The sequence below is a fragment of the Mycteria americana genome, chromosome 2 (genome assembly GCF_035582795.1).
Source record: "Mycteria americana isolate JAX WOST 10 ecotype Jacksonville Zoo and Gardens chromosome 2, USCA_MyAme_1.0, whole genome shotgun sequence".
In the NCBI taxonomy this organism is placed as follows: domain Eukaryota; kingdom Metazoa; phylum Chordata; class Aves; order Ciconiiformes; family Ciconiidae; genus Mycteria; species Mycteria americana.
The window spans coordinates 124,691,971-124,715,059 of record NC_134366.1 but is presented as its reverse complement, the minus strand read 5'-3'; the positions used below and the strand labels follow the sequence as shown (position 1 = coordinate 124,715,059).

The 23,089-nt window shown below is 41.4% G+C and overlaps 1 protein-coding gene across 3 annotated transcripts in view; it reads left to right on the top strand.

The window, feature by feature from the left end:
- Positions 1-4,976, top strand: part of SS18 (SS18 subunit of BAF chromatin remodeling complex) — a 44,849-nt gene extending 39,873 nt beyond the window's left edge. For all 3 annotated transcript variants that reach the window (XM_075494533.1, XM_075494532.1, XM_075494531.1), the window contains 2 exons: positions 959-1,092; positions 3,270-4,976. In XM_075494533.1, coding sequence (XP_075350648.1) covers positions 959-1,092; positions 3,270-3,296 — 161 coding nt within the window. In that variant the 3' untranslated portion in view covers positions 3,297-4,976. The remainder of the gene's footprint in view (positions 1-958; positions 1,093-3,269) is intronic.
- The last annotated feature ends 18,113 nt before the right edge of the window (positions 4,977-23,089 follow it).

The window sequence follows — 23,089 nt, the reverse complement described above, 5'->3', positions numbered from 1 at the left end:
TCTGCCAGTTTTTAAGGGGTGGTGTTGAAAAAGCTAACTTGGATCCACTGCAAAAGATCCGTATGGAGTGTCACTGAAATACACAGTACACCATCTCTCCCAAGGTAGGAGGGGATAAAGTTCATTTTGTTTGGAACACGTCTGCACTGTCTGATGGCAGTAACGTGCAGCTTGCAATGGTAGACAGGCTGAGTCCCTGTGAATAGTAACAGAAAGAGTTTGTATTGACAAAAGAACTGCTTCTTTTACAGACAAAAAAGGCTGGAGCCAAAGTTGTTGGTTTGGGTTTTTTTTTTCCTATCCTTTTCCTGGAAAGTTAAGATGACCAGAGGAGTATGGAGTAGAGGGTGCTTTTTTCCATCCCACAATAGCATTTACTGGTTGTCACATCTCGCATTTTATGTGTGTAACTTGCTTGCCTGACATCCCATTTATGATTGCCTGCTGTGGTGTGTGCCTGCTGTGGAACTGACTTTCTGGCAGTGCAGCGCTGCTGGTCTCTTCAAAAGGTCCAAATGCTAAACGCAGCTGATCATCTGCCTGCTCCTGGCATTATAAAGTTCTGGAACTGGAGCAGCATACAGCAGGAGGAGAGTGTGCCTCCCTAAATCCTGGAGAGTGCTCATGTTTATGATTTGTCATTTCTTGCCTTGTTCTTCCCTGTCCTATGACCTCATGCGTGGAACTACATGCATTGGTAATAAATAATGAATATATAAATAAAGGTAAACATTTCTGTGGCTGGACCATAGGCCCTGTCAGCTAAGGTGCTTTCCAGGGTGAGAGGAGGACCACTGATCCCTGGTATGGTTTTAGGTAGGAAAAGACCTAATTGCACAGTAGTGATACTTCTTAGCCCTGCTCAGTTGTAAAATTCAATGCTTTTACTGTTCTCCTCTTCCTAACACCTTAAGCAATCTTTTTTCTTTTTTTTTGTTTACATTTTAATGATCTCCAGGCCCCTCCCAGAGTGGTCCAGGACCTCAGTATCCCAATTATCCACAAGGACAAGGCCAGCAGTATGGGGGATACAGACCCACACAGCCTGGGCCACCACAGCCACCACAGCAGAGGCCTTACGGATATGACCAGGTATTCTTTCATTTGATGAGAAAGTTGTGATTCTTACATACTCATTTGATAATCTTAGTTTCTTGCAGACATTTAAACTACTGAATTTGAGGACATGGTCTCTCAGGTGTGTATATACAGTTCTCACGGATTTTATTTCCAGAATCATTTGTCTGGAGGTATGATTGGATTGGATTAGTCATTCTCTTCTGAGTTTACAAAGTTTTAATGCAATTTGGCAAAGTGAGGCACTCCAGACAATTTTTTTGGACCTTAAAAATTAAGGTGATCTGTTTCATAGCCTCATGGTGAATGAACTAATATGAAAGATGAGGTTCCTAAATCTCATGGTGGATCATTCTTCATTACTACTTTGCAATAAAAACGGTTTAATTGATTTTCCACAAACACAAATCCAGTAATCCTCCTCCTCCAGTTGCAGAACCACCTCAGGTGTGCATCTGAAGTCTCTCTGCTGTAGAGCTGTGTGGGGAGACATGAAGCCTATTTTTGCACAGAGTTTCTCTGAGCAGTATAAAGGAGCACTGAACATGCGAAAGAAGTGACCTGAAAAATCAACTGCTTCTTTCCTATCACCACTAAGTTAAGTTTGAAACAAACAAGAACCACCAAAACTCTAGGCTGGAGTTGTAGTGGAGGACTCCTGTAAAAAAAACTGTCCTCTAATTAAAGGATAAAGCAGAGGTTTTATTCCTGTAGAAGGTACTAAACTGTAAAAGTCTAATCTTTGCAATATGAATCATTCAGAAATGCCATTAAAACGTACACTATTACTTTCCTTGGCATAAATAACATGGAGAGTAACTAAATATACCTTATGATCAAGTTGAGGTTCTAGTCTTTAAGTAAAATCCTGATATGTCAGTAGAAGATCAGTTGAACTTTCAAGAAGAACTTTCCCTTGGAAGTGAGAATAGCCACAATTGCCTGCATTTTTAAAGGAAAACAGTTGGCTTCCTTTCTACAGAAATTCGAAAAGAGAAGGAAGAAGGAACAAACGCTTTCACTGTGGTAGTTGAGAGATGCAATTACTTCTGATTATTTAACAAATAAACAAAATGCTCATGCACTGAACTAATAGCTTCCTCCTGCAAATAATAAGCTACAGGAAAATGCTTTGCTTGTGGCAAACGTAGGGTCAAGGAAACTTGATCTCAATTTGCTGAGTTTCTTCCAGCTTTCTTTGCAGTAGAAGGGGATAACCCTCTCTGTAGATAGGCTCTATTCCTCTAGTTTGTGCTATCTAAGTTCTACTGGGAAACTCAATTATGGAAGACCTCTCCACTCTTTCGTACTAGCCATTCCCATAGGAATTGTGCTGCTTAAATTCTCATCTGGCAGCTGTTCTGAAACTTTTCTTCCTGACTGATTGTCACATTACAATGGAAAAAAATGACATTGCAACGTAAAACTGGAATTTAAAATACTGTCTTATCATGGTGGTACTTAACATGGAATGGTAGTGGGACTGCAGTTTGGAGAATGTTCACTTCTTAGCACACTACTTGTTCCTGCAAGCCTTGAACCTTGTGGTGAAGGATCATGGTAAGCATGTAGCGCTGATGCTTTCACCTCTGCCCTCCTCTGCAGTACATGACGTTCTGTCAAGAAATAGAGCATATCAATAAAGGTAATAATTCTATAGATCTGACCTATGGAAGAATTGATTCCCATAGGATATGTTGACTAGTTCTTTATGTTCACTGGGATGTGCCTTGATTTTTGAGATACATGTATCAGTCCATTCTATGATGCTTGATATATGAATATTTTTAGGTGTCTCTGAAAGCAGGTTAGTTTCCTAAATTACTTTGAATTTAGGTGACCTTGTCTTTTTGAAAGTTTTCAAAGTTTAGGTGGGAAGTAATTCCCATCTTTTATTTTTGATGGTGTTCTGCAAATTTCACAACGGTCTATTGAATTTAAAGATACACTCTTCTGATCAAATTAGGTTCCTGGCTTTAAATCCGTATCATCAGTCTTACTTTAACATTAAAACACAAAGGATTTTAGTGAGATGAAACTCTGTACCACTTACTCATATTGGTTATCATTTATTGTTATTTGTTTCCATCTTTTAACATCATAGTTTATTTGGATGGTTTTCTGATTTCAGCTTTTAGTACAGGAAAATAATGCTTTGTGGTCTAATTATGTATTTTGAATTTCTTTCTTAGGGTCAGTATGGAAATTATCAACAGTGAAAAAGTACTCACATTCCGGTAGGCAATATCTATTAGCAGCCATATTGTCTCCTCAGCACTGTGGACATCTTCCTGAGATGAGAACCTACCATTCCATCTAGCTTTTGGAAAAATCTTGTGGCTGTTTTATGGTATACAGTCTTTATGGGTTAATTGTTAAAGACTGTAGATTCTCAGAAACTGATTTCACATCTCTACTCTAGATGGCAATATTGGACAGAAAATACGTGACATAACAATTTGCAGTGAGTTGAGAACTATATGTCAAATAGACTGTTACAGACTGAAAGGTGCAAACAGCTTTGTATGTTTATGAAGGTTATGGGAATTTAATATTTTTTTCCACAGATTTTTTTTGTAGGGGGAAAGGGGAAATGCACACTTTTTACAGCAGCAATATTTTGTATATTATGTTTTTCATGTGGTGAATATGCAAGACAGTACACTACTCGCTGGGCAGGATAAGAAATCTACTGTTAAAAATGGGTTGGGGCATGGTAAGTGCTTGATTGTATAAGTCTCGAAATGGTGTACAATAAAGATAACAGTGAAAAAAGATGGAGAGCATCATACATCACTGATAGGTTCATGTACAAAGAATAAGAATCCCAGTTATCTAAATGGGAACGTAATTAAGGACAGTATGATATAGTCTTGTGCAAAGATTAATTTTTTAAGCTTTCCAATTTTTCTGAGCGAAGCATTTTTGTAAAAATTGTTTCTAACATAGTTTGACAATTTTCTGCAACATTTTTTGGGTAACAAGATAAACGTTTGGGTTTTATTTCTCAAGTGTTTTGTCACAGCTTTGCATAAGCAAGCTGTAATCCCTCTTAATAATTGCAATAACAAAGAAAATGACAAGTGTTAATTTTACTTGGCTTGAATATGCAAAGAACTTGAAAAAGAATATGGAGGACAGGACTGTATTGTATAAGTGTATTTTAACCTTTAGTTGAATAATTTGTATGTATCAAAATAGCCTAGAAGACTTTGTAAAACCTATCTAAACTTTCCTAACTGGGAGTTAATATCTTTAGAAAGGGGGCATTTTTTGTGTGTGTCCATTTTTCTTATTGGTAACATGAGACCAAGGGATGTTTTATAACATCAAATATAAAACCTGTTGGTGAGGTAAATGCCAAATTTTGTTTTGAACTGCATTAATGCTTATAGTGTTGCATGTGAGATAGAGGCAGCACCTTGATCAATAGCATAGTACACAAAAAATTGGTTTTGAGACTGTCCTGCAACTGTATATCAGACAAATAAATGGATATTCTGTTGTGCAGGAATATATGCATTCAAGAATTCCTGGCAACTTTTATAAAGGACAAAACTGAAAATTAGCCCAGGAGTAAAATTTTTTTTTTTTTTTTTCAGTTGGCGATTATGTTTGGGGAGGGGGGGAAAGAAAAACAACTGGTGTTCATCATATGTATGGCATTATACATGGAAGACAAGATATTCAATTTGTTCATCATTTTTAAAGGGAAAACAATTTTCTTAAAATTGATAGAAAATACACATCAAGGTTTGAACAGATATGGCATGAGGAACATTATTATGAATGAAATGCTTGTAGGTTCTGTGCCAATTTTCCACCACTGTGTACTTCATTGCTATTTAAAACTGTACTCCATCAATTCTAACGGAAGAATAAATTATTTGTGATTTTAATTTTCTCATTTGTTTCTTTAAATTAGATCCCTGTCACTCTGATGTCTCATCTGGAGACTCTGCTGTGGGTTTTTATTTTATAGAAGTTTGGCCAGAATAACCAAACTGTATTTGCATTCTAGGACTTTATCAAAATTCTCTTGCCATAGCCAAGTTAATTAGAATTAACTGTTCAGTAATCAGCATGTTGTGTAGGTTGTTTGTTACAAAATTCTTCCTCTGAAAATGAAGGTCCACAAGGCTATAATCAAGATGACTGAATTAGATAAATGAGTTGAGGAGGCAAAAATGTGTTGAACCCAACCTGGTGTAGATATGTTATCTCATTTGAAATAAGCTCAACTGACATTAAGAAATAATTTGTCTTGCCAGCCCATCTTCTGTTGTCTTATTCTCCTTTTTAATGGAAACTAAAATTGCAATTTTAATAAGCAGAATTTCCTCCAGGGTTTCCCTCCTAGAGACTACTGCATTTGCAAGGTTTAATTGTTTTATAACGGTCCTGTTTCGTAAAACTTTTTAATTGGTGGTGACAAAAATTACCTTATTCCTCTGATACTATGCCTGAAGAACAACTTGAGAGGAGATAGCTCCATGAGAAAGTATTTCTACTAAAATTATATATTAAAAAAGAACCCGTTTTCCCTAAACAAAAAAGAAGCAGGAAGGCACGACAGGACCAGGATGAAATAGCAAGATACAAGGTTCATTTTAGTAAGTATTCTTTATTAAATGAAATCCAACCAATAGGAAACTAGTAAAAAAGGTGTTACATTTGGCATTTTACATGTAGAATGTAGAAGATAAGACCTAAGAGGGGGACTGACACAGCAAATCACATAATGAACAGAAGCGATACAAATCTTCAAAGAGTAAAGAGGAGGACTTAATGAATTAAGTGACTTCTAGTTACCATAGCGCTGTGATTTTTGCCATCATATTTTGTTCTTCTTTTTCAGACAGTTTTATTTCCCTTTCTGCTCTGTGAATGACTCACAGAAGGGAGAAGCTGGCTCACTGTTTCAAATGAAATTTCATGTCTTCACAATGTTGTAACATAAGTAAGCAAACATGCCACTTTGTAGAGCATTTTTTGCAAATAGTCTTGCTTTCCTTTTCATATCTAAAATTACTTTTAAATGTTTAAAGTAATTGATTTTTTTGAGAAAATGCTCCTGATTAAACAGGGGCAAGGACTTCAGTGCAAAAATATCATTGTACTTCTACAGTTCTTACCACAGAGGATGCTGAAACACTTTAATGTGATTTTAAAAAATAAAAATTAAAAAAAAATACCAGATTTTAGAGTCCAAAAAAGGAGAGAATACTTAAATTTTCAAAATGAAAAGAAATTGTTACATCAGCAAGTCCAGGTGGAATTCAGCCAGAAGCCCTGAATAAGTTTAAAAAGAAAGCAGCTGATTTTCCTACATGGGCAACAGTTGCTGTATCATAAAATAGAAGCATAAGGGTGAAATCCTACGAAATGCACCCAAACAAACATTCTGAAATGAATAGAAAACTGGATAAAGTAGTAAGTTAAATTTTAAAAAATATATCTTTTCAATAATATAGTAAATTATGTTTGTTTTTAAAAAAAAAAAAAAGACCAAAACATGCCCCTTAATCTGCTAGAATTACTCGAAAAGATGATAGCACAGTCTGATGGAATTTATCTTTATTTGTATGTTCACATAGCCCGAAGTTCTCTGAGAAGCTGCTACCATAAAAATAAAGCATGCAGTAAGGTGGACTGTGAAGCACTGGAAATCAGATAAGATAGGGGGAGAACAGGAATAAATGCTAAATATAAAAAATGATGGAGATGGATAAAAAATTATGCCAGAGCTCTATTGGGACCACTGATTAACACTTACCACATAAATTGGAGAAAAGAGTACATGTTCTGGTAGCAAAATGAGGTGGAAATGGTGCTACTTCGATTATGCAAGGCTTAAAACTTTGTGGAAGTGCAGTGGACCATAGCAGAACTTAAGAAATGGCTAATGCTTACAAATAAACAAAGTAGGTACTGGGTGGGGTAATACCAGTTTACTCCTACGCAGTTAACCAACTGTCAGGAGAAATTCTGTGGCTACTGCAGTAAAACTTCTGTTCAGTGGGTACCGGAAGTCACACTGCCACCAAAATGTTCAAAAAGAGGTGGTAAGGAACGCTTAACAAAATACCGTAACACTGATCAGAGTTTTATCAACACTCTGAATTACTGCGTTCATCCTTGTCTCTCCCATATCAAAAAAAGATAGGTCAGGTAAAAGGTAAGTGGCTAATGAGTGGTCAAGAGCAAATGAAGTATGTTTGGGATTCTTTATTTCAGAAGTCGGTTTCTATAAACCAGGGGTACATAACAGAGTAATTTTTGCAAGGATACAGACATGATGAAAATTAAAGGCAACACCTTTAAAATCGGTAACAGAAAATGCTTTTTACAACATGTAGAACTGCAAACTCAATCCTTAAGATGTTATTGAAGCCAGGGGCTTAGTAGGATTAAAAAAATGAATTGGATGTATATATGAGAACATGCAGAGTTACATTAGATCAGATGAAATAATTTATTTTGAAAGAATGTAAAACCTCATGCTTCACAGCTTTGTGCAACAAGCAGCGTGCTAGAGTTTGGAAGATATTTCCATTGGTGCCTTGACAGTAAATATTGGGAGTATATTTAGATTTCTTTTTATCGTAACTTTTAGAACCTCACTCTGCAAAACCTGGAAGTAGGCATTATCAGCAGCAGACTACTGGTTTAGGTTGCAGAATTAAACTGAAATACAGATCTGAACTGGGGTGGCAATGTTCTGTTCAGAAAATTATTTTTTTCCACTATGGTGACTTAAATGACCAAAATAATATGAATGGTGAAATACTTATGTTTCAAGCTTGCAAGATGCTGGATGCTTTCACTCAATTCTTACAAACTTCCTGTGACACAGTTTTTCAAGAAAAACTCTTCAACTAATCTAGCAGAATGTATGATTTTCCTATCCCCGAGATCCGATGATTATACAAGAGGAGTTTTTTTAGTTTTCTGTAGCTAATGTTTTCTAATTTTCCCTTACTATTCTTCACTTGGTCTTAAGAAATGAAGGTAGTTCAGTATGTCAGTGGCTTCACGTATTTACACGTCAGGTTTCTGGTGGGGGAAGAGCTGTGGGGCTGGAAAGGAAGCTGCTGGAATAGCCAGAGCTATTGGTCTGTGAACTCTTCAGAGCACTGCATTATATTCACTTGCCTTGACACTTTTTAAACAAATGGCGTAGGTGAATTGCCATATAAATGCTTTTGCATTTTGGTTCATAATTTTCATTTAATCTAAAAGTTAATTTTACACAGCATAAATTCTAATCACCTACTGCAGTTGGTGTTGCCAGGAGTGTGCTGGCATCTTGACACAGGTCCATTACAGATACTTCTGTAAAAAAAGGCCATTTGCTAGGGCAGGCTTAGGAATACACATTTTGTTTTTATGAAATTAAGTTACATCGATTGTACCTCCTGACTGTTTTTTAGCAAACTTCAAATCGAGTGAAGAATTTTTAGTCTCCAGTATTAAGTTGCCTTCTTTACATTTTTCCAGTCATAGCTTTTCTCAGCCCAAAGCTGTTAGACTTCCTTTCCACAGGGCTACAATATAAACAAGTGCCACAGTTCTTAGGGTTTCTATCTAAATACTGATTATGGCCTTACTTGTTAAGATAGTTTCTTGCCAAGTTGATACTGTGTCAATCTGAAAGCTTAATGATGTGTATATCTATCTCTATTTTTTTTCCCCCCAGAAAGGATACAGATCATTTCAGAGCTAGCTCTTCTTACTTGAGCACCTAGATAACTACATCTCTGTTCCCAAAGCTGTTTCCAGCTTGGATAAAATGTTTACCTTCTATCATGAAATACCTTATTTAGAAACTTACTGTTGGGGAAAAAGGGTTCTGCCTATAAATGGTCAGAGGTTTTTTTAATTTCTTAAGCCCAGAGAGCCTGCCCATCTGAGTATGACAAAGTATTTGCTAGCTTGACACTGGTTTCAGGTTTATCACCTGCTTCAGTATCCATGTAGGCTCAGGAGAGGTAAGAGCATAGCAAAACTGAGGCAGGCATGAAGGTTTCTGTTGCATCCCCCAAAGTTTTTGGGGGGTGGTTGATTCTAGGACCATAAATAGATTCTTGGTGCGTACTAGGATGTCTGCAACCGCTACAAGTACCTTGTGTGCATGCTAACGTGTCTAATGGAGCCTGGTATTCATTGGTCCTTGTTATGACTGTTGCTATGCTCTTGCTATAAAGACAATACTTTGTTATCTCAGAAGCTTAGTTGTATATGGCCTGTATTATTTGTCCTTCAATTTCACATTGCTTTGTGTTTTCCTGCTCTCTGGCAGCAAACAAGGAAGGCAGAAAACCAGGAATCTTATGTGAGACCCACTCTGCTGAGGAAGGAGCAAGGAACACGGAGATAAATTAATTTGACTGCTTCAGTAGTTCTTTTGCCTGTTTAGAAATTCGGAGTTTAAAATGTGGTAGACCTGAGGTCTGTGGGCCAAGCATGATAGAGGTGACCTGCTGACTAAGTTTTCTTGATACTCTGCCCTATTACCATTATTTAAGTGACCACTGACAGCTGGTCGCCAATTGAATGAACACTTGGCAGTATGTCTGCATGACCAATTTGTATCAGTTTTTGAAGTGAGCTAGTGGGCCAAAGCACCTTTTGTTGAGCTGCCTGTGTTTCCACCGAGAGTTGTTGCAGGATGCTGCTGCAGGGTGTCACGCTGGCTGGTGTGTATTTGTGTCTTTGCAACACATTAGTCCAATGACTCAGTAAGTTGTAGGCTACCCCCTGTTATGCTATCAGTAGTGCGGACAGTTCGTATATTTAGATGAATATTGAGAAGCTCTCTCCTTTGTTGCTGTTTCTCTCTCTCATCGTGTGACCGTGTTGATCGTCTGTTCTGTTTTTGTAAGCCATGACAGCTCACCTTTTGACCACGTCCACCTTCTAGCAGGGTGGCAGGCAAGACTCACCTTGAAGCCTGACAAAGGTAGAATTGCTGCTAGAGACACAGGAAGATGTCTGTGACAAAGAACAGATAGCAATTATTTATGGAACTGCCCACATGGATGATAAGATCATCTATAGTTCCTCCTTTGGTATGTGTTTGAGACCATCTTCTCCATCGCTATGAGGAGGCTCTGAGCCCAAGAAACATCTATGAATTAGTGGGTCTACATCATACTTATCACTTGGAAGCAGGGCTCTTGGGTGAAGATCTCTATAGGGAACTGCTCCCTGAGTTTCTAAAAGAGCACACCATGTTCCAAGTACCAGTACATGTGAGGGAAAGGGTGCCCAAGTTGTTGCTTAGTGGCCAATGACTTTGGAGTGGGAAAGTCTACTACAAGGAAGATGGACAACAAAATCTGCCTTCTCCTGGCAAAATCCATAAGGTCACATGGAACCTCACTCAGCATTGAGTCCTCAGCTTGTAGCACTGTGGGCACCTGTGACTACATCAACAAGAAGAGTTTACTATTCCTTTTATATGAGGCTTCATGGATTTCCACAGATGTACTGACTGGCATCACTGGTCCAGGCTGGCACACGCCTCTCCCCCACCACCTCCTGCACTTGCAGATCTTGAGAGCAGGAGAGACTGGTACTCACTTTTCTCCAGATAAATGAATATCCAAGGAACGTAGATCCCTAAGTGCACTCTGGGCAGTGGTGCCAACAGCCTGTGGCGTAGGGTCATGAGAGCCTGTGCAGACAAGCATGTGTGATGTAAAGGGTCCATATATCCACCATACTGTATACTGATGAATCTGAGAGCTATGTAGCCTTTAAAAGCAAAAAATTAATGTTTGAGTAAAGGAAGGATGTAGAAAGCTAGGAGGAAGAGATGGTGAGACTTAGAAACATCCGCAAACAAAGGCTTCCTTAATGTAACCCAGGAGACTTGCAAGACAAGGGAGGGTCTGTAGCACCAGTGCCAACACAGGGGGGAGAGGGGAGAACTTGGTGCTTCACAATGACTTTCATGGCTGGTGGCATTCTCAGAAGGCAAGAAGTCAGATCATAAACTAATACACATTGGAAGGGACCTAAGGAGGTCTCTAGTCCAACCTCCTGCTCAAAGCTGGGTCAATTATGAAATCAGATCAGGTTGCTTAGGTCTTCATCCATTCGAATCTTGAAAACCTCCAAGGATGGAGACTGCACAACATCTCTGGGTACCATGTTCCCCTGCCTGACTTCCCTCTGTGTGAAAAAGTTTATTCTTTTAGCAAGTCGCTGAGCCTCTCTTGCTTCAGCTCATGCCTGTTGCCTCTTGTCCTCCAACCATGCACTGCCATGAAGTACCTGGCTTGGTCTTCTTGCTAACCTCCCTTTAGGTGCTTGGAGGCAGCTGTTAGGCCTGCTCCAAAACCATCTCATCTCGGCTGAACAAGCCCTGGTCCCACAACCTCTTCTCAAAGGGCAAGTGCTCCATCCTGGTGGCCCTCACTGAATTTGCTCCACTTCATCAGTTTCTTTGCTGGGGGTGGGATGAAGCTGCACACAGTACTGCAGGTCCATGCAGCTCCCAATGCACAGTCAGTCCCTAGCAGTCAAAGATGTCAGTGCCCAGAAACAGAAAGCATCAGGAACCAAAGATTATATAGGAGGAGGTGTTAATTTATAAAATCAGAGGAGGAACAAGAATGGGGATAGTGAATCAATATGCTTAAAACAGCAGACATCTGTATATAAATGTAGTAAGTACAGGAATATACAGAAAGGTTAAGTCTATGATCAAAATTATGACTGCATTTATTTATTTACAGGGCTTGAACATTAACATATACAGAACTTTTCTCAGGAAGGACAACAAATTGAAGAGAGAAGATACTTTGTCAGTCAATAAGGCAGTATGTCTTCTCTGAGGTATGGAAGATTGACCAATGGAGAATCCATAGCCATAATAAATGTAGAGAGAGCAAATGCTGTCATTGTGGTGAAAGTTTACTGTAGACTTTAAATTAGCTCTGCCTGAATTGTAACTGTGCAAACACCTCTTGGGAAGGAGATGCAGCAGAATACAGGCAGTTTTGTAGGAGAGTTTTGATACAGAAGGCATAGAGAAAGTAGCCAAATGGTAAAAGGTCTTCTGCATTCATTCTCACCAGTGAAGAGGAATCACCTCTCAATGCAGGGCTTAAAGGCAGCTTGAGTAAGAGATCATGAGGTGGTAAGAGTTTACTCTTAGAAAAGGAAGAAGAGAGGAGCAAATAATGTTTTGAACAGCAGAACCAATGTTGCCCCTTTTTGCATAGTAGTATCAAGAATAAGTTTATGGTTGGATTCTCTGATGCCTAACGACTTGAGCTCTAACAACAGCCTTTGCTGAACTGAGGTATTTATCAAATCTTTTCTTTCCTAGTTGGGTTGTTTCTTGACCCTTGTAGGAACGTAGTGTCTTGAAACATCTATCTCAGACTTGAGGGAAATCTGTCGAATTTGGTTGAAATTTGTCAAGGAGTTCACATTTCCTCAGGAAGCCTAACAAACAGCAAACTTCCACAAATAAGACATCTGTAATCTCAGAGAATGAAGAGGAGACATGTAACGGGGAAAAAAGTCTAAAGAAAAAGGAGTTTAGGAGAGCTGGCAAGTCCTTAAAGAAATTATACTATGGGTAGAAGTACAAATTATCCCAATGTGGAGGATCAAGAGCTCATCAGTGACTTCAAACAAAAGAGGAAATGCACAGAAAGCTCTCATTGTTAGGATTAAGCTTAAAAGAATAGTAGAACACATTGAAATAAAATCAAAGCAAGCCACAAAATGAAATATAACTATTCAGAGATACTGGTAGAAAAGGAAGAGGTGGTCCAATACTTCACAGAGAACAAAGACTGTAGACAGTGTTGCTGAGGAGTATTCAAGGACATTACTCCTAGACTTAGATAGGAATAATCAGTTACACAAACACCTGATGAGGAACAGTTCATTAGGTACTTCTAACTTTACTATAGTTACAGCAAATGGTTAGATTGCTACCCCTATTTTAGGATCAAGGAACTAGTAAAATAACAGCAATAATAACAATACAGTCTAGATTTGTTATCTTAGTGCCCGTATCAGACCAATTTATGGCAGGAGAAAAGACAGTGGGCACATTAGAGGTAGGCTCTTGGTGGGGATAATTATCCCCAAATGACTACTGGCAAGAGGTGAGTATGGAGAGATGATGGTGGGTAGATCTCGGAGGGGAATAACATGTATTGATCGTATTTATCAAACACAGTGAGCTGACCACAAGATCCATAATAGTATATTGGCTCATTATAGTACAAAACATATATTAGCTCTAACATAGATTACACCTTTACTTTTAATCCCCACCACCGCTGAGGGAGCCATGAACTTCCAGCAAAGGATCTGATGGGGAGGGAGTAAATAAATGGTCTTGCGGAGAACCCGCCAGCTGCCACATGCCGTGGAAATGGATGCTGGGAAACCAGTAGGTGAAACTCTCATTTTGAACATGGGTTGCTGCTGCTATTCACTTGTACTATTCCTCCTTTTTAACTTAAGAAACCATCCTTTAAACTTTGCCTACACAAATTCGTGATGTTATGATTGAGAAGGTCCTATACTCCTGAGTGATTTTCAACCTTACCAAGCATCAGTGCGTTTCCCAATTAGTGCTGAGAAACTGTGGCTTTTGGGAAGGCGAGAATCCAAGTTCTCTACTAAAAGGCTATTCTTCAACCCATAGAAGATGGTGGTGGTTTTTTGATACGGAGAACCTCATGATGCTCAGGATATCCGTCCACCATCTTCAGCTGAGCTGGAGGTGTCCTGGCTGGAGCTGCAGACAGTGCCTGTGCGAGGGAAGGGGGCTGTATCGCCATCACAAAAGGAGTTCCCGTTCCCCGGACACCCTGGCTCGAGCAGGAAGAGGAGGTGTTCTTCCTCTTTCTCTGGAGGAAGCGCAGGGGGCACTGCGCTTCCGAGGGTGGGGAGCACTGGGGTGGCACAGCAGAGCCCCTGCAAGACACGGAGCTCAGCGGGAACTGTTTTTCAGAGTTACTTGATTAACCCGCACCTACTGCTTTAGGCCACGCTAGCTGGTGCGTACACAAGAGCAAGTACTTCTGAGGTGGGCTGAAAAACGTTTTTGTACCACCTGTGGATATTTCCTAGCTAGTAAGCACAGAGACTAGGGAGCGGGGGGGGGGGGGGGGGGGGGGGGATATATACTGGGGGACGATGACCGTATTATGCATATTTTGGCACTTCCTGGAACATCTGAGACCACAGGAGCAAAACAACCATTCCTATGTTATCTACAATCCCCTCACATTTTTAAGAGAAACACTTCAGACTCTAAAGGTTTATGAGCAGAATCCTAAAGACTGCAGCTCTCTTCAGCAGCCGTAGCTCTACTAAGCCATCAAGACCTAGTACTTTAATTTCAACATCCCACTCTCTAGCAAGTTGTTGAAGCTCCAGAGCAAAGTTGAGTACTTCAGATCCTGCCAGTTAGAGCTCAGTCCTCATTCCCACATAAACACAACCATTTTGCAAACATGATCTGATATTAATTACCCCCCTGGCACCAAAAGTCATGATTTCCTGATGCAGCCCACTAATGTAAAATGCATTAGTGAAAATGCTGGCTCCAAGGGGTTAGATTCTCTAAATAAACATAGCAATGTTCTTTATTCGCAACTCAGGCTATTCTGAAAGACTGATTTCTCCAACAAGAAAAAAAAAGACTAAAATCATCCTTGGGTTTTTAATAGGTTATAAATGCCTTTTTTTCTATTCAGTTGCAGGAACTGAATGTCAAGTTATAGATCAATGAAATCTGACTCTTTCTTGCCTTAGAATGAAGTTTGTCCAAGCTCCTTTCTGCCGTCGTGTGCTTTGTCTTGTCTCTCTGACGGCAGATGGCTGAGGATCAACAGGGCAGGACTGCGCTTCTGACTTTTGGGTGAAGGTGGCAACACTAAAATTTGTGGGTAAAAAACGAAAAGTTTGTAAGAGCTCGGGAAGACTACGATGTAAAAAAAAATTTAATTTCTAAGGCATTGACTTAGAATTATTTTTCTTCCACTAAAAATGGAAAGGAGGACTCAAACAAAGCCAGCTTGCAATGAATGAGAAACGTTCAGCTCTGTTAACGAAATATGGCTGTGAGGCCAATGATTTCCATCTGAGAAATTGCCCGTGTCCTCATTGGCAATACCAGCTTAAGGCATTGCCACCTTCTGCCAGTACCGCAGTGCATTGCCTTCGCATTTGCGCCAAGACTTGGACACAATCAGGGATTTGATCAGGCTTGAGCAGAAAAATAAGGAAATGTTTAAAAAAAACCCCAACACGGTAAATCCTCTGAGCCATTCCCAGCTCAGTCCCAAGCAGCGTTGTCCTGGGACACCTGACAGGCAGAGTGAAGGGTGAGAGTAAGAGATAGCAGCAGCAGGAGCTAACCCAGACACAATTGCCCAAAGCTACCTATTGCCGAGCTGCTGCTGCACAGCGAGTGCCAGCAGCAAACAGCTGGGGACGTAACCTTGGGGTTTGCACCGGCAGAGTTTGCAGGGCGAGAGCTGCCCGCGCAGGGCCCGGCACGCTGCGGTCGCCTGGGGAGGATCCCGGTGTGGGGCAGGACTGGAGACCATCAGGGAGGGCTGAGCTCCACTTCCAGATGTTCTCCCACGTCTTGCTGGCCATGCCACTGGATTCATGAGCTCCTCCAAAGTCCCATGCTGTAAAAATTTCCACACGGGCTAATAAAAGACAGCCTCAAAATGCCTGTGTGAGATGCCACAGAAGTCAGAGACCAACAAGTCATAAGCCAACTTGGACTCCCCTGCCTCGCTGACTGCTCCCCATCCTATTTATCCCCAGGGGTCTTTGGAATGAGGCCCAAGGTATCCGTCCTTGTTCTGCCTCTTCTATTGTTGCATTTCCCTACCTTTCCCTCCTTGGGGATCAGGGAAAGGGAGTGTGTTAAAGCCCCAGTCTAGCCCATTTATATGGTATAATGAGGCTGAAATGGTAGTGAGGATTTCAGTCCATAAATGGCAAATACTATATAACTAGATTGTCAAAATAATGTGTGCTCAGTCCTCTTCCCATTTCAGAGCAGCTAAAAATACATGCACTGGCATGATAAATTCAGGTACAAATACAAGCATCTCATCCCTACCTGATTTGAAACACAAATGCCTGTTTAATATTACTCCGCTACAAATAAACAAATTTGTATCTGAAATGCTGTCCAGCACGTATAATAAAATCTATTCGGCTAATGGTCCCGTCACATTTATAAGAAGGGCTGAAACCTGAAATAGGTTGAAAGAAAATTCAATTACAATTTCAACAGAATACTTGTCCAGATCAAATTTTGTTTGGATCATCTAATGAGGCACACTTAATCACTGGAAAAATGCAGCATTTTTTAGAGCAGTTTTCAAACGTTAATTGCATCTTTTTATTTCAACAGTTCATGAATGCCATGTGTGGTTACAAATTTAACTTCCTTGATTCCAGCTACAATGAAAACCCTTTCTGTCTTGGTATTCTAGCCTTGTATATTCTATTCTTTAGTTGAATCACATCCTAGAAAATGTTTTCCCTTTGTCTTCCATACTTGTGAAGGGAAGAGTGAAATGGCAGCTTCAGTCTACTCCAAAATTTTTTCTTAATCCGAAAAAAAAGTTTGCTGTACAAGTTTTCTACCAGGGTCAAGATCTAGGGGAGGGGGTAGAGGATTGTAAAATTTCGAAACTAAATACCTCTTTTCTACCCAGAGTTTTCAGAATTCATTCTTTGTTGCGCAGGTCTGAAAGGTTAAAAATAACTGTACCTCCTGAGACTTCTCCCTGGGCTGTGCTCTTCCCTGGGATTCCGTAAGCTTTTTCCACCCAAACTGGGTCAGCCTCCATGCCTAATTTTAAAATCTCTGGGATCCAACGCTTTATAAAAATCAATGAGAACTTTCCCATTATATAATCCCAGCAGTCACATATGATACGCTCTGGCCTGATTCTGCTGAAGCTTGATTTTATATATTGAAATAGTGATTATTAGTTTTAAAGAGCTGTGAGCTCCTTGAGGAAAATTATGGGGAAAATTCTTCATATGTGGAGTCTTTTCTCTGCCACTTTATGCAGACTCTTTCCTTTTCAGGCAGGAAAACTACAGTTAAAATGAGAATGTTTCCTGATTGAACTTAGGAAATTGTCTTTTAAACTAAAGGTTGAGAAAGTACATTTGCTTATGTTTGCTCTGATTGTGTTTGTGATCTCTTTTACTCTCTGAAAGTGTAATTACAAGAGGCGGTAATGGAGATCACAAGCATCTCTACAAACACTGTTTTTCTAGATATTTTGATACCAGAGTTGTTCGTGCAGCTGGCATGAGAGGTCTGGGAAGAACTCAAGCAGTATTAAATAATATAGGGCACTGTTGCTATCAGATCAATGAATAAACCAAAATGATTTAGGTATTTATGTAAAATACCTCATTGTTTTTCCATTCTCTGCTTAGAGAGACTCTTCTTTGCTATGATGCCTACAAAATATTTGACAACTGTTTGACTGCTCACATGCTAAACCAGTGTCCATCGTACTCGCCTTTTTCTGTGCTCAGGCTTTTCTGGTGATATCCAGCTGTTTCTAGACTTAGACTGTGTATTGGAATAAAAATTTTTTTCATCTGTGTTTATGCAGCACCTAGCACAGTGTCATCCGGATGCATGGCAGGGAATAGAAGATGCTCCTGCAAAGCAAATGAACAGTGTCTTTGGGATTTGGAAATGACATAAAGAATTATTCAAGATTCGGCTCCAGAAAGTAAATCACTAAGTCAAATTGTTAACGATAGCTGTGACAGGCTGCTTGGTAGCAATGCATGGTTTGGAATATTATTGTAAACAATTTGACAAATACTTTAGATAATGAACAAAGTAATAAAAAATCAATGTCTGTTCCCAGATAATTTGTGAAAAGGAAAAAGGAGTATATTCATCAAATATATTGTTTCTGCAAATAGTTCACCTCATGATTTCAGAGGGGAAATAGGTAGGAAGAGAAAATGAGCTCAACAAAGCAAACACTGGTTTATATGTCAATATCCTTGTAAACGGCAATGACAGAAGGGAAATACAGCTAATACGATATGGGAACAAAATAGTTTCTAAACTGAGTATTTTGTTGTGACTCTCCCGAACCTCACCAGCTCCTTAACAATGACAAATCCGAGGGGTCACGCGTTGCCGCCCGGCGCACTCCGACGCCGGAGCCGTGGGACAGCCCTGGCTGTGCCGCTCCAGTCGCACCTCCCAGCTCTCCCGCTCTTTCAGTCGCCATCCCGCACCATACATTTCCTTTTGCTCTCTATTCCTCTGTGGCAAATGGCTGTTTGGGAATCAAACAGGCACGTTTCTGAATTCCAGGGGAACACCAGCCTGGCTCACAGCAGATGTCCTTTTTAAGGACAACATTAATATCATTTATAGACATCTTAATCATCCTCTTTGACAGAAACAACCGCAGAAAAGGGAAGCTTCTTCCAAGACACTGACTCTGTCTTGCTTGTGGCTTCCCCCTTAATTAGGAAGCCAGAGGCATATGTCTGAAACCTACCTAGGATGGAGCTGGGCAGGCTTAGAAGCCCCAGAACATATATAATTTCAAAACTCAGCTACCCCAGGCCCTAGCCAAGGTGCAGATATGTCTGCGTGACCTGCTGTCACCTCCTTTCCTTGGTGGCACTGAGTTTCACGGCAGCTCCCTTCCCCACCTCCCAAGGTTTTCATTTCAGTCTGGTGGATCACGCTTCTCCTGTTGTCGGGGTTCGCAGGCGGAGGAGAACAGCTGCTCCGGAGAGGTACCACAGTTTATTTTGTTTCTGATTGGAGTCATCGTGATTTTTTAATGGATTCTTTTTAGTCTGATCAGACATAGGAGAGGAAACAGGTAATGCCATAGCTGAGATCAGGACGGAGGGCAAAGCCAGAGGAGTACAGAAAACCCGCCTGCGCTCAGACCCGCCTTGCTGTAGGAATGCCTGCAGGAACACCAGCTTACGGCCTGGGAGAGCAAGGCAGTCAAGTCTGTGTGTGTGTATGTGGGTGGGTGGTGGGGTGGCGGGGTCCTGCCAGCGCCCATTTGCTCTCCCCTTGGTGCGGACGCTCCTCCTTGCTCCTGTGGGAAAAAGAAGAACATGAAGTTTGAGGTTTGCATTTTCAGCTCCCGTCTCCTCCCCGGGGAGGGCGGCTGGCGTTGCTCTCGCGGTGACGACAGCCACCAAGCACAGCGTGCCAGCGGCAGCAGCGCGCCGCGCCCGGAGAGGTCCCGCCACGCAGTCCACTCCTGAAGAGCAAAGCGGGGCAGTGGGCTTCTGTTGATGGAATAGCGCATGGGCAAGTGGGGCCCTCAAGCTGCTCGTGGGACCTGGGGACCCTGCCAGGGTGAAAGGAGGCCCTTGTCAGAGCTGGCAGCTGCTTGCTGGGCTGTCCTCCCACCCTGGCTCTTCGTCTGTGGGCTTCAGCGCTGCGTGCCGCTCCCCTGGGTGGCTGAGCAGCAATCTCAGAGCTGGCCTCCTGAAATCTGTGGCCACCCCTCAGATCTCTGTGTTTTATTCCCAAAAATCTTCCTAGATTGTAGAGGGAGAGACTCTCTCTGGAAAAAGGATTTTCTCTGCCAAATGCCAGGACCCTAAATAAGAAGGAGATTGCAACTGGAGAACAGGCTGAGGAGTATCACGAATCCCTCAGGAGGTCTCTTCTTTCCCATTAAAACCCTAAAACCAGGCAACATATATCTGGGAGTTTTATCTTCCTCCTTTCCACAGTATTATCTACCATTAGTAGTAGTAATGTTTTAGGGATGCATTTTCATTTTGTGAGTATCCTACTATGCGGAGAGACAGGTAAGGATGGCAATGAGGGGAAAATGACATCTAAAGAAGGTAGGTGGCATTGAGCTCTCCAGCCTCAGCTCTACATTTGCTCGCACCTCAGCAAATATTTTTTTGTAGGATCTTGGGGGGGGGGGGGGGGGCATTCGCATAGTTTAGTAATACATGCCTGCAATATTCAACTCATTTTGGGGTGTCAGATGTTCTTCTGCCATTATGCCCATGCAAAGTCGAGATACCCTACAGCAGGGAGTAGAATAACAGTGCTTGGCAGCAGACGGTAGGCACTGAACGCTGCTCTAATCAATGAAGGTCTATGCAATAAGTGGCTTGTAGTAGTATTTAAATCTCAGATGTCTGTGGAAAACATCAACTTAAAGAACTTTCTGTCCTCATTACTTTAGAGTGTGTTCATTCAAACTGAACGCAGAGCATGGAGGACTCTCAAGTTCTTTTAAAGCCTATGCAAAGTTACAGCCTCAAGTTCACATTTAAAGCACCAAAGAAAAGGAAATCTGACTTTCAAAAAGTGACTGTAAGTTGTAGCTTTAAAGGTAGCGATGAAATGCCCATGGAGGGGAACTGTGTATCATATCCTCTTTCATTGGTTTCAGACATCCTCCTTGGCTTGGAGAAAAACAAAAGCAAAGAGTTGGGAAAGCCATTACAGGAGGGATTGATTTCAGTTTGTTGAGGTTACACAAGTCTCACCCTGACTGCTCTTGTTCTCCAGGAGGCTAAGTGGTTATCTTAAATGTGAGGGAGCCTCTCCAGGTACAGCAGCCAGTCAGGCACGAGCAGGGATCCAGTCAGGATCTTAGAACCAAAACAAAAAACCAAAGAAACCCAGTCCTCGTCTGCCCAGAAATAAGATTTTTCTTTTACCTACCTGACCTGATTTGCGGAAACGTTGTTTGCAATACTGGCATTTTTCCTTCAGAGAAGAATGAGTTTCCTTGTACAGACTCTAGCTTGCCATCTGCACTTTGCTTTCCCTTGCACAGTCTGAATTTACTTTTCCTGAGGACCGATGAACATCCTATTCAAAGACCAAATAGCACAGTATAGGGGAAACCTGGCAAGCTTCGTCCTCCTGATGGGTGAAGTATTATGTCTCACTGTACCTGATGGCAAACTCTATGTTTTGATAGCTTTGGGTGTTAAGTGCCAGGGTAAAAGGTGGCACAGAGATTCAGGCAGCTATAACCTACTGGAAATCAGTGAGTGCCTAAGTCTCTTTATGCTAAATCTTAGGCTCCTAGCCAGAGAAGGTTGGCCTTCCCATACAATTTTCATGCTTGTAATTCTTTGGGCATTTTTAAGACTGTTTTTTAGGTCTTCTTTTTGCCAACAGCTGATGTGGAAGCCCAGCCTAAAGCTATTTAAATCTGTAGCAGTCGTTTAGCTGAGCTTCACAGCCTTCCAGAAGGTCCATAATGTCGTGCCTGGATGGTACGACGGTTTGATAGAGCCCGTCATGCAGTCTGGATGACTTTCCGCTCTGTGTCTGAGTGCCTGGAGCACTCCTCGGGCTGATTCCCTGGGTGTGAGTGACCCACAGCACCCACTCTTCATGGGCTCCCTGCAGCACACCCTGGCATCGGCTCCGCAAAGGGACTTCACAGCGAAACTGCTTTAGATCCCTTGGGACTGGTGTTCACACCCTGCAGCACGAGCTGGCCCTTCCCAGAGCACCACCTCCTCCACATCCCAGCGTTTCGGCTTTCCACTTTGGGTACGCTGGGGCTTGAACGCACAGGTAAACTTGGCAAACGGTCTGAAAAACCAAACATTTCTTACAATGGCAGGTGCAGAGCATATGCAGAACCAAACAAAACTCACCTCTTTGCAGGAAGACTTTTGCCATCTTGCTTGCACCTGCCATTAAATTGGATCCCCTCTTGCTAAAGGATGCCTCCCTGCCTCCAGGGCTGTAAACCTGGAGCAATCAAAAATCGTGAGCTAGATTCTCTCAGGAGAATCAAAGTGAAAAGGCTGCCCCCCCCCCCCCCCCCCCCCCAGTCATTAGATTATAAAAAAAAACCTAAATAGTGGGTTTCAAAAAAAATCTGTGCCTTTATTTTTTTAAACTCTTCTCTCCTTCCTTTGCACTGTTTGTGCATCAACTTTATTTGAAAACCCAACATTTAACACATCCAGAAATCAACACCTCGCCTTGCGTGCTCAAGTAGGGATTCTGCACATGCCAAAGACAAGGGAAATCCATGTCATGCAGCAGTTTGGACTTTCTTCTCTGCCATAGCCTCATCTCTCCCCTGTACTTGCTCATGTATAAGGGTTCTAAAATGAAGATGGAGATATATTCCATATGCACCCACTGTGAAATTATTTTTCAATACATATTTATGTGAACTGCAAACATCTTTAAATGTAAAGTTGTCATTACAGTGTCAACAATCTTGCTAACTGCTGGAAAACCCCTAACCTAAGCAGTGCTTTTTATAACTCAGCACATTAATTATATTTAGAATCCTTAATTATCTCTTTTCCATAGTCAACTCTAATAAATTCCAAACACTTAAAAATAATTTTAAATAACGCTGCTTTCTTTGCATATTTTCAATCAACTGCACAAATATCTAAATTAGCTGGTGATTATGCAACATTTGGTTTACTTTAAAAACTGGTAATTAGTTGTCCAGTGCAACACTTTCCTTTTTAGCCTCCGTTGTCCCTCCCCTTCACTGCCCTGGACCTGCTCCCAGGTGCTGGGATGGGGTCCCAGCTTTCCTTTGCCTCCCTTTCCCGCCTCCGGCTGCCTGGGCATCCCTCCTCGTCCCCCAGCCCCGGTGGAGGTCTCAGCCCCAGCGGACGGTGGAGGCGGTGGCTGCCACTGTGGTGGCTGTGGCTGCTGCAGCTGCGAGGGCCACCACCTCCACCATCCCTCTGCATCTTATTATTCTGGGTGGCTCCACTAATTGCAAAGTACGTACTCATCACTTTAGGAGCAACTACAATTGGTAGCAGCTACAAGCTGTTTGGTAGTGGTAGGTTCTGGGTCTCAGTGCGTGAGCTGCTCCAACCAGGGGTCTTCTTCCTGGGAACATTTGACTGCATTAAATCCTTGCACACTCCAAGCAGCCGGAGATAAAAGAGGAACACAAATAAACTACAAATGGCAATATAAATGGTGACCAGCAATATGTTTAAG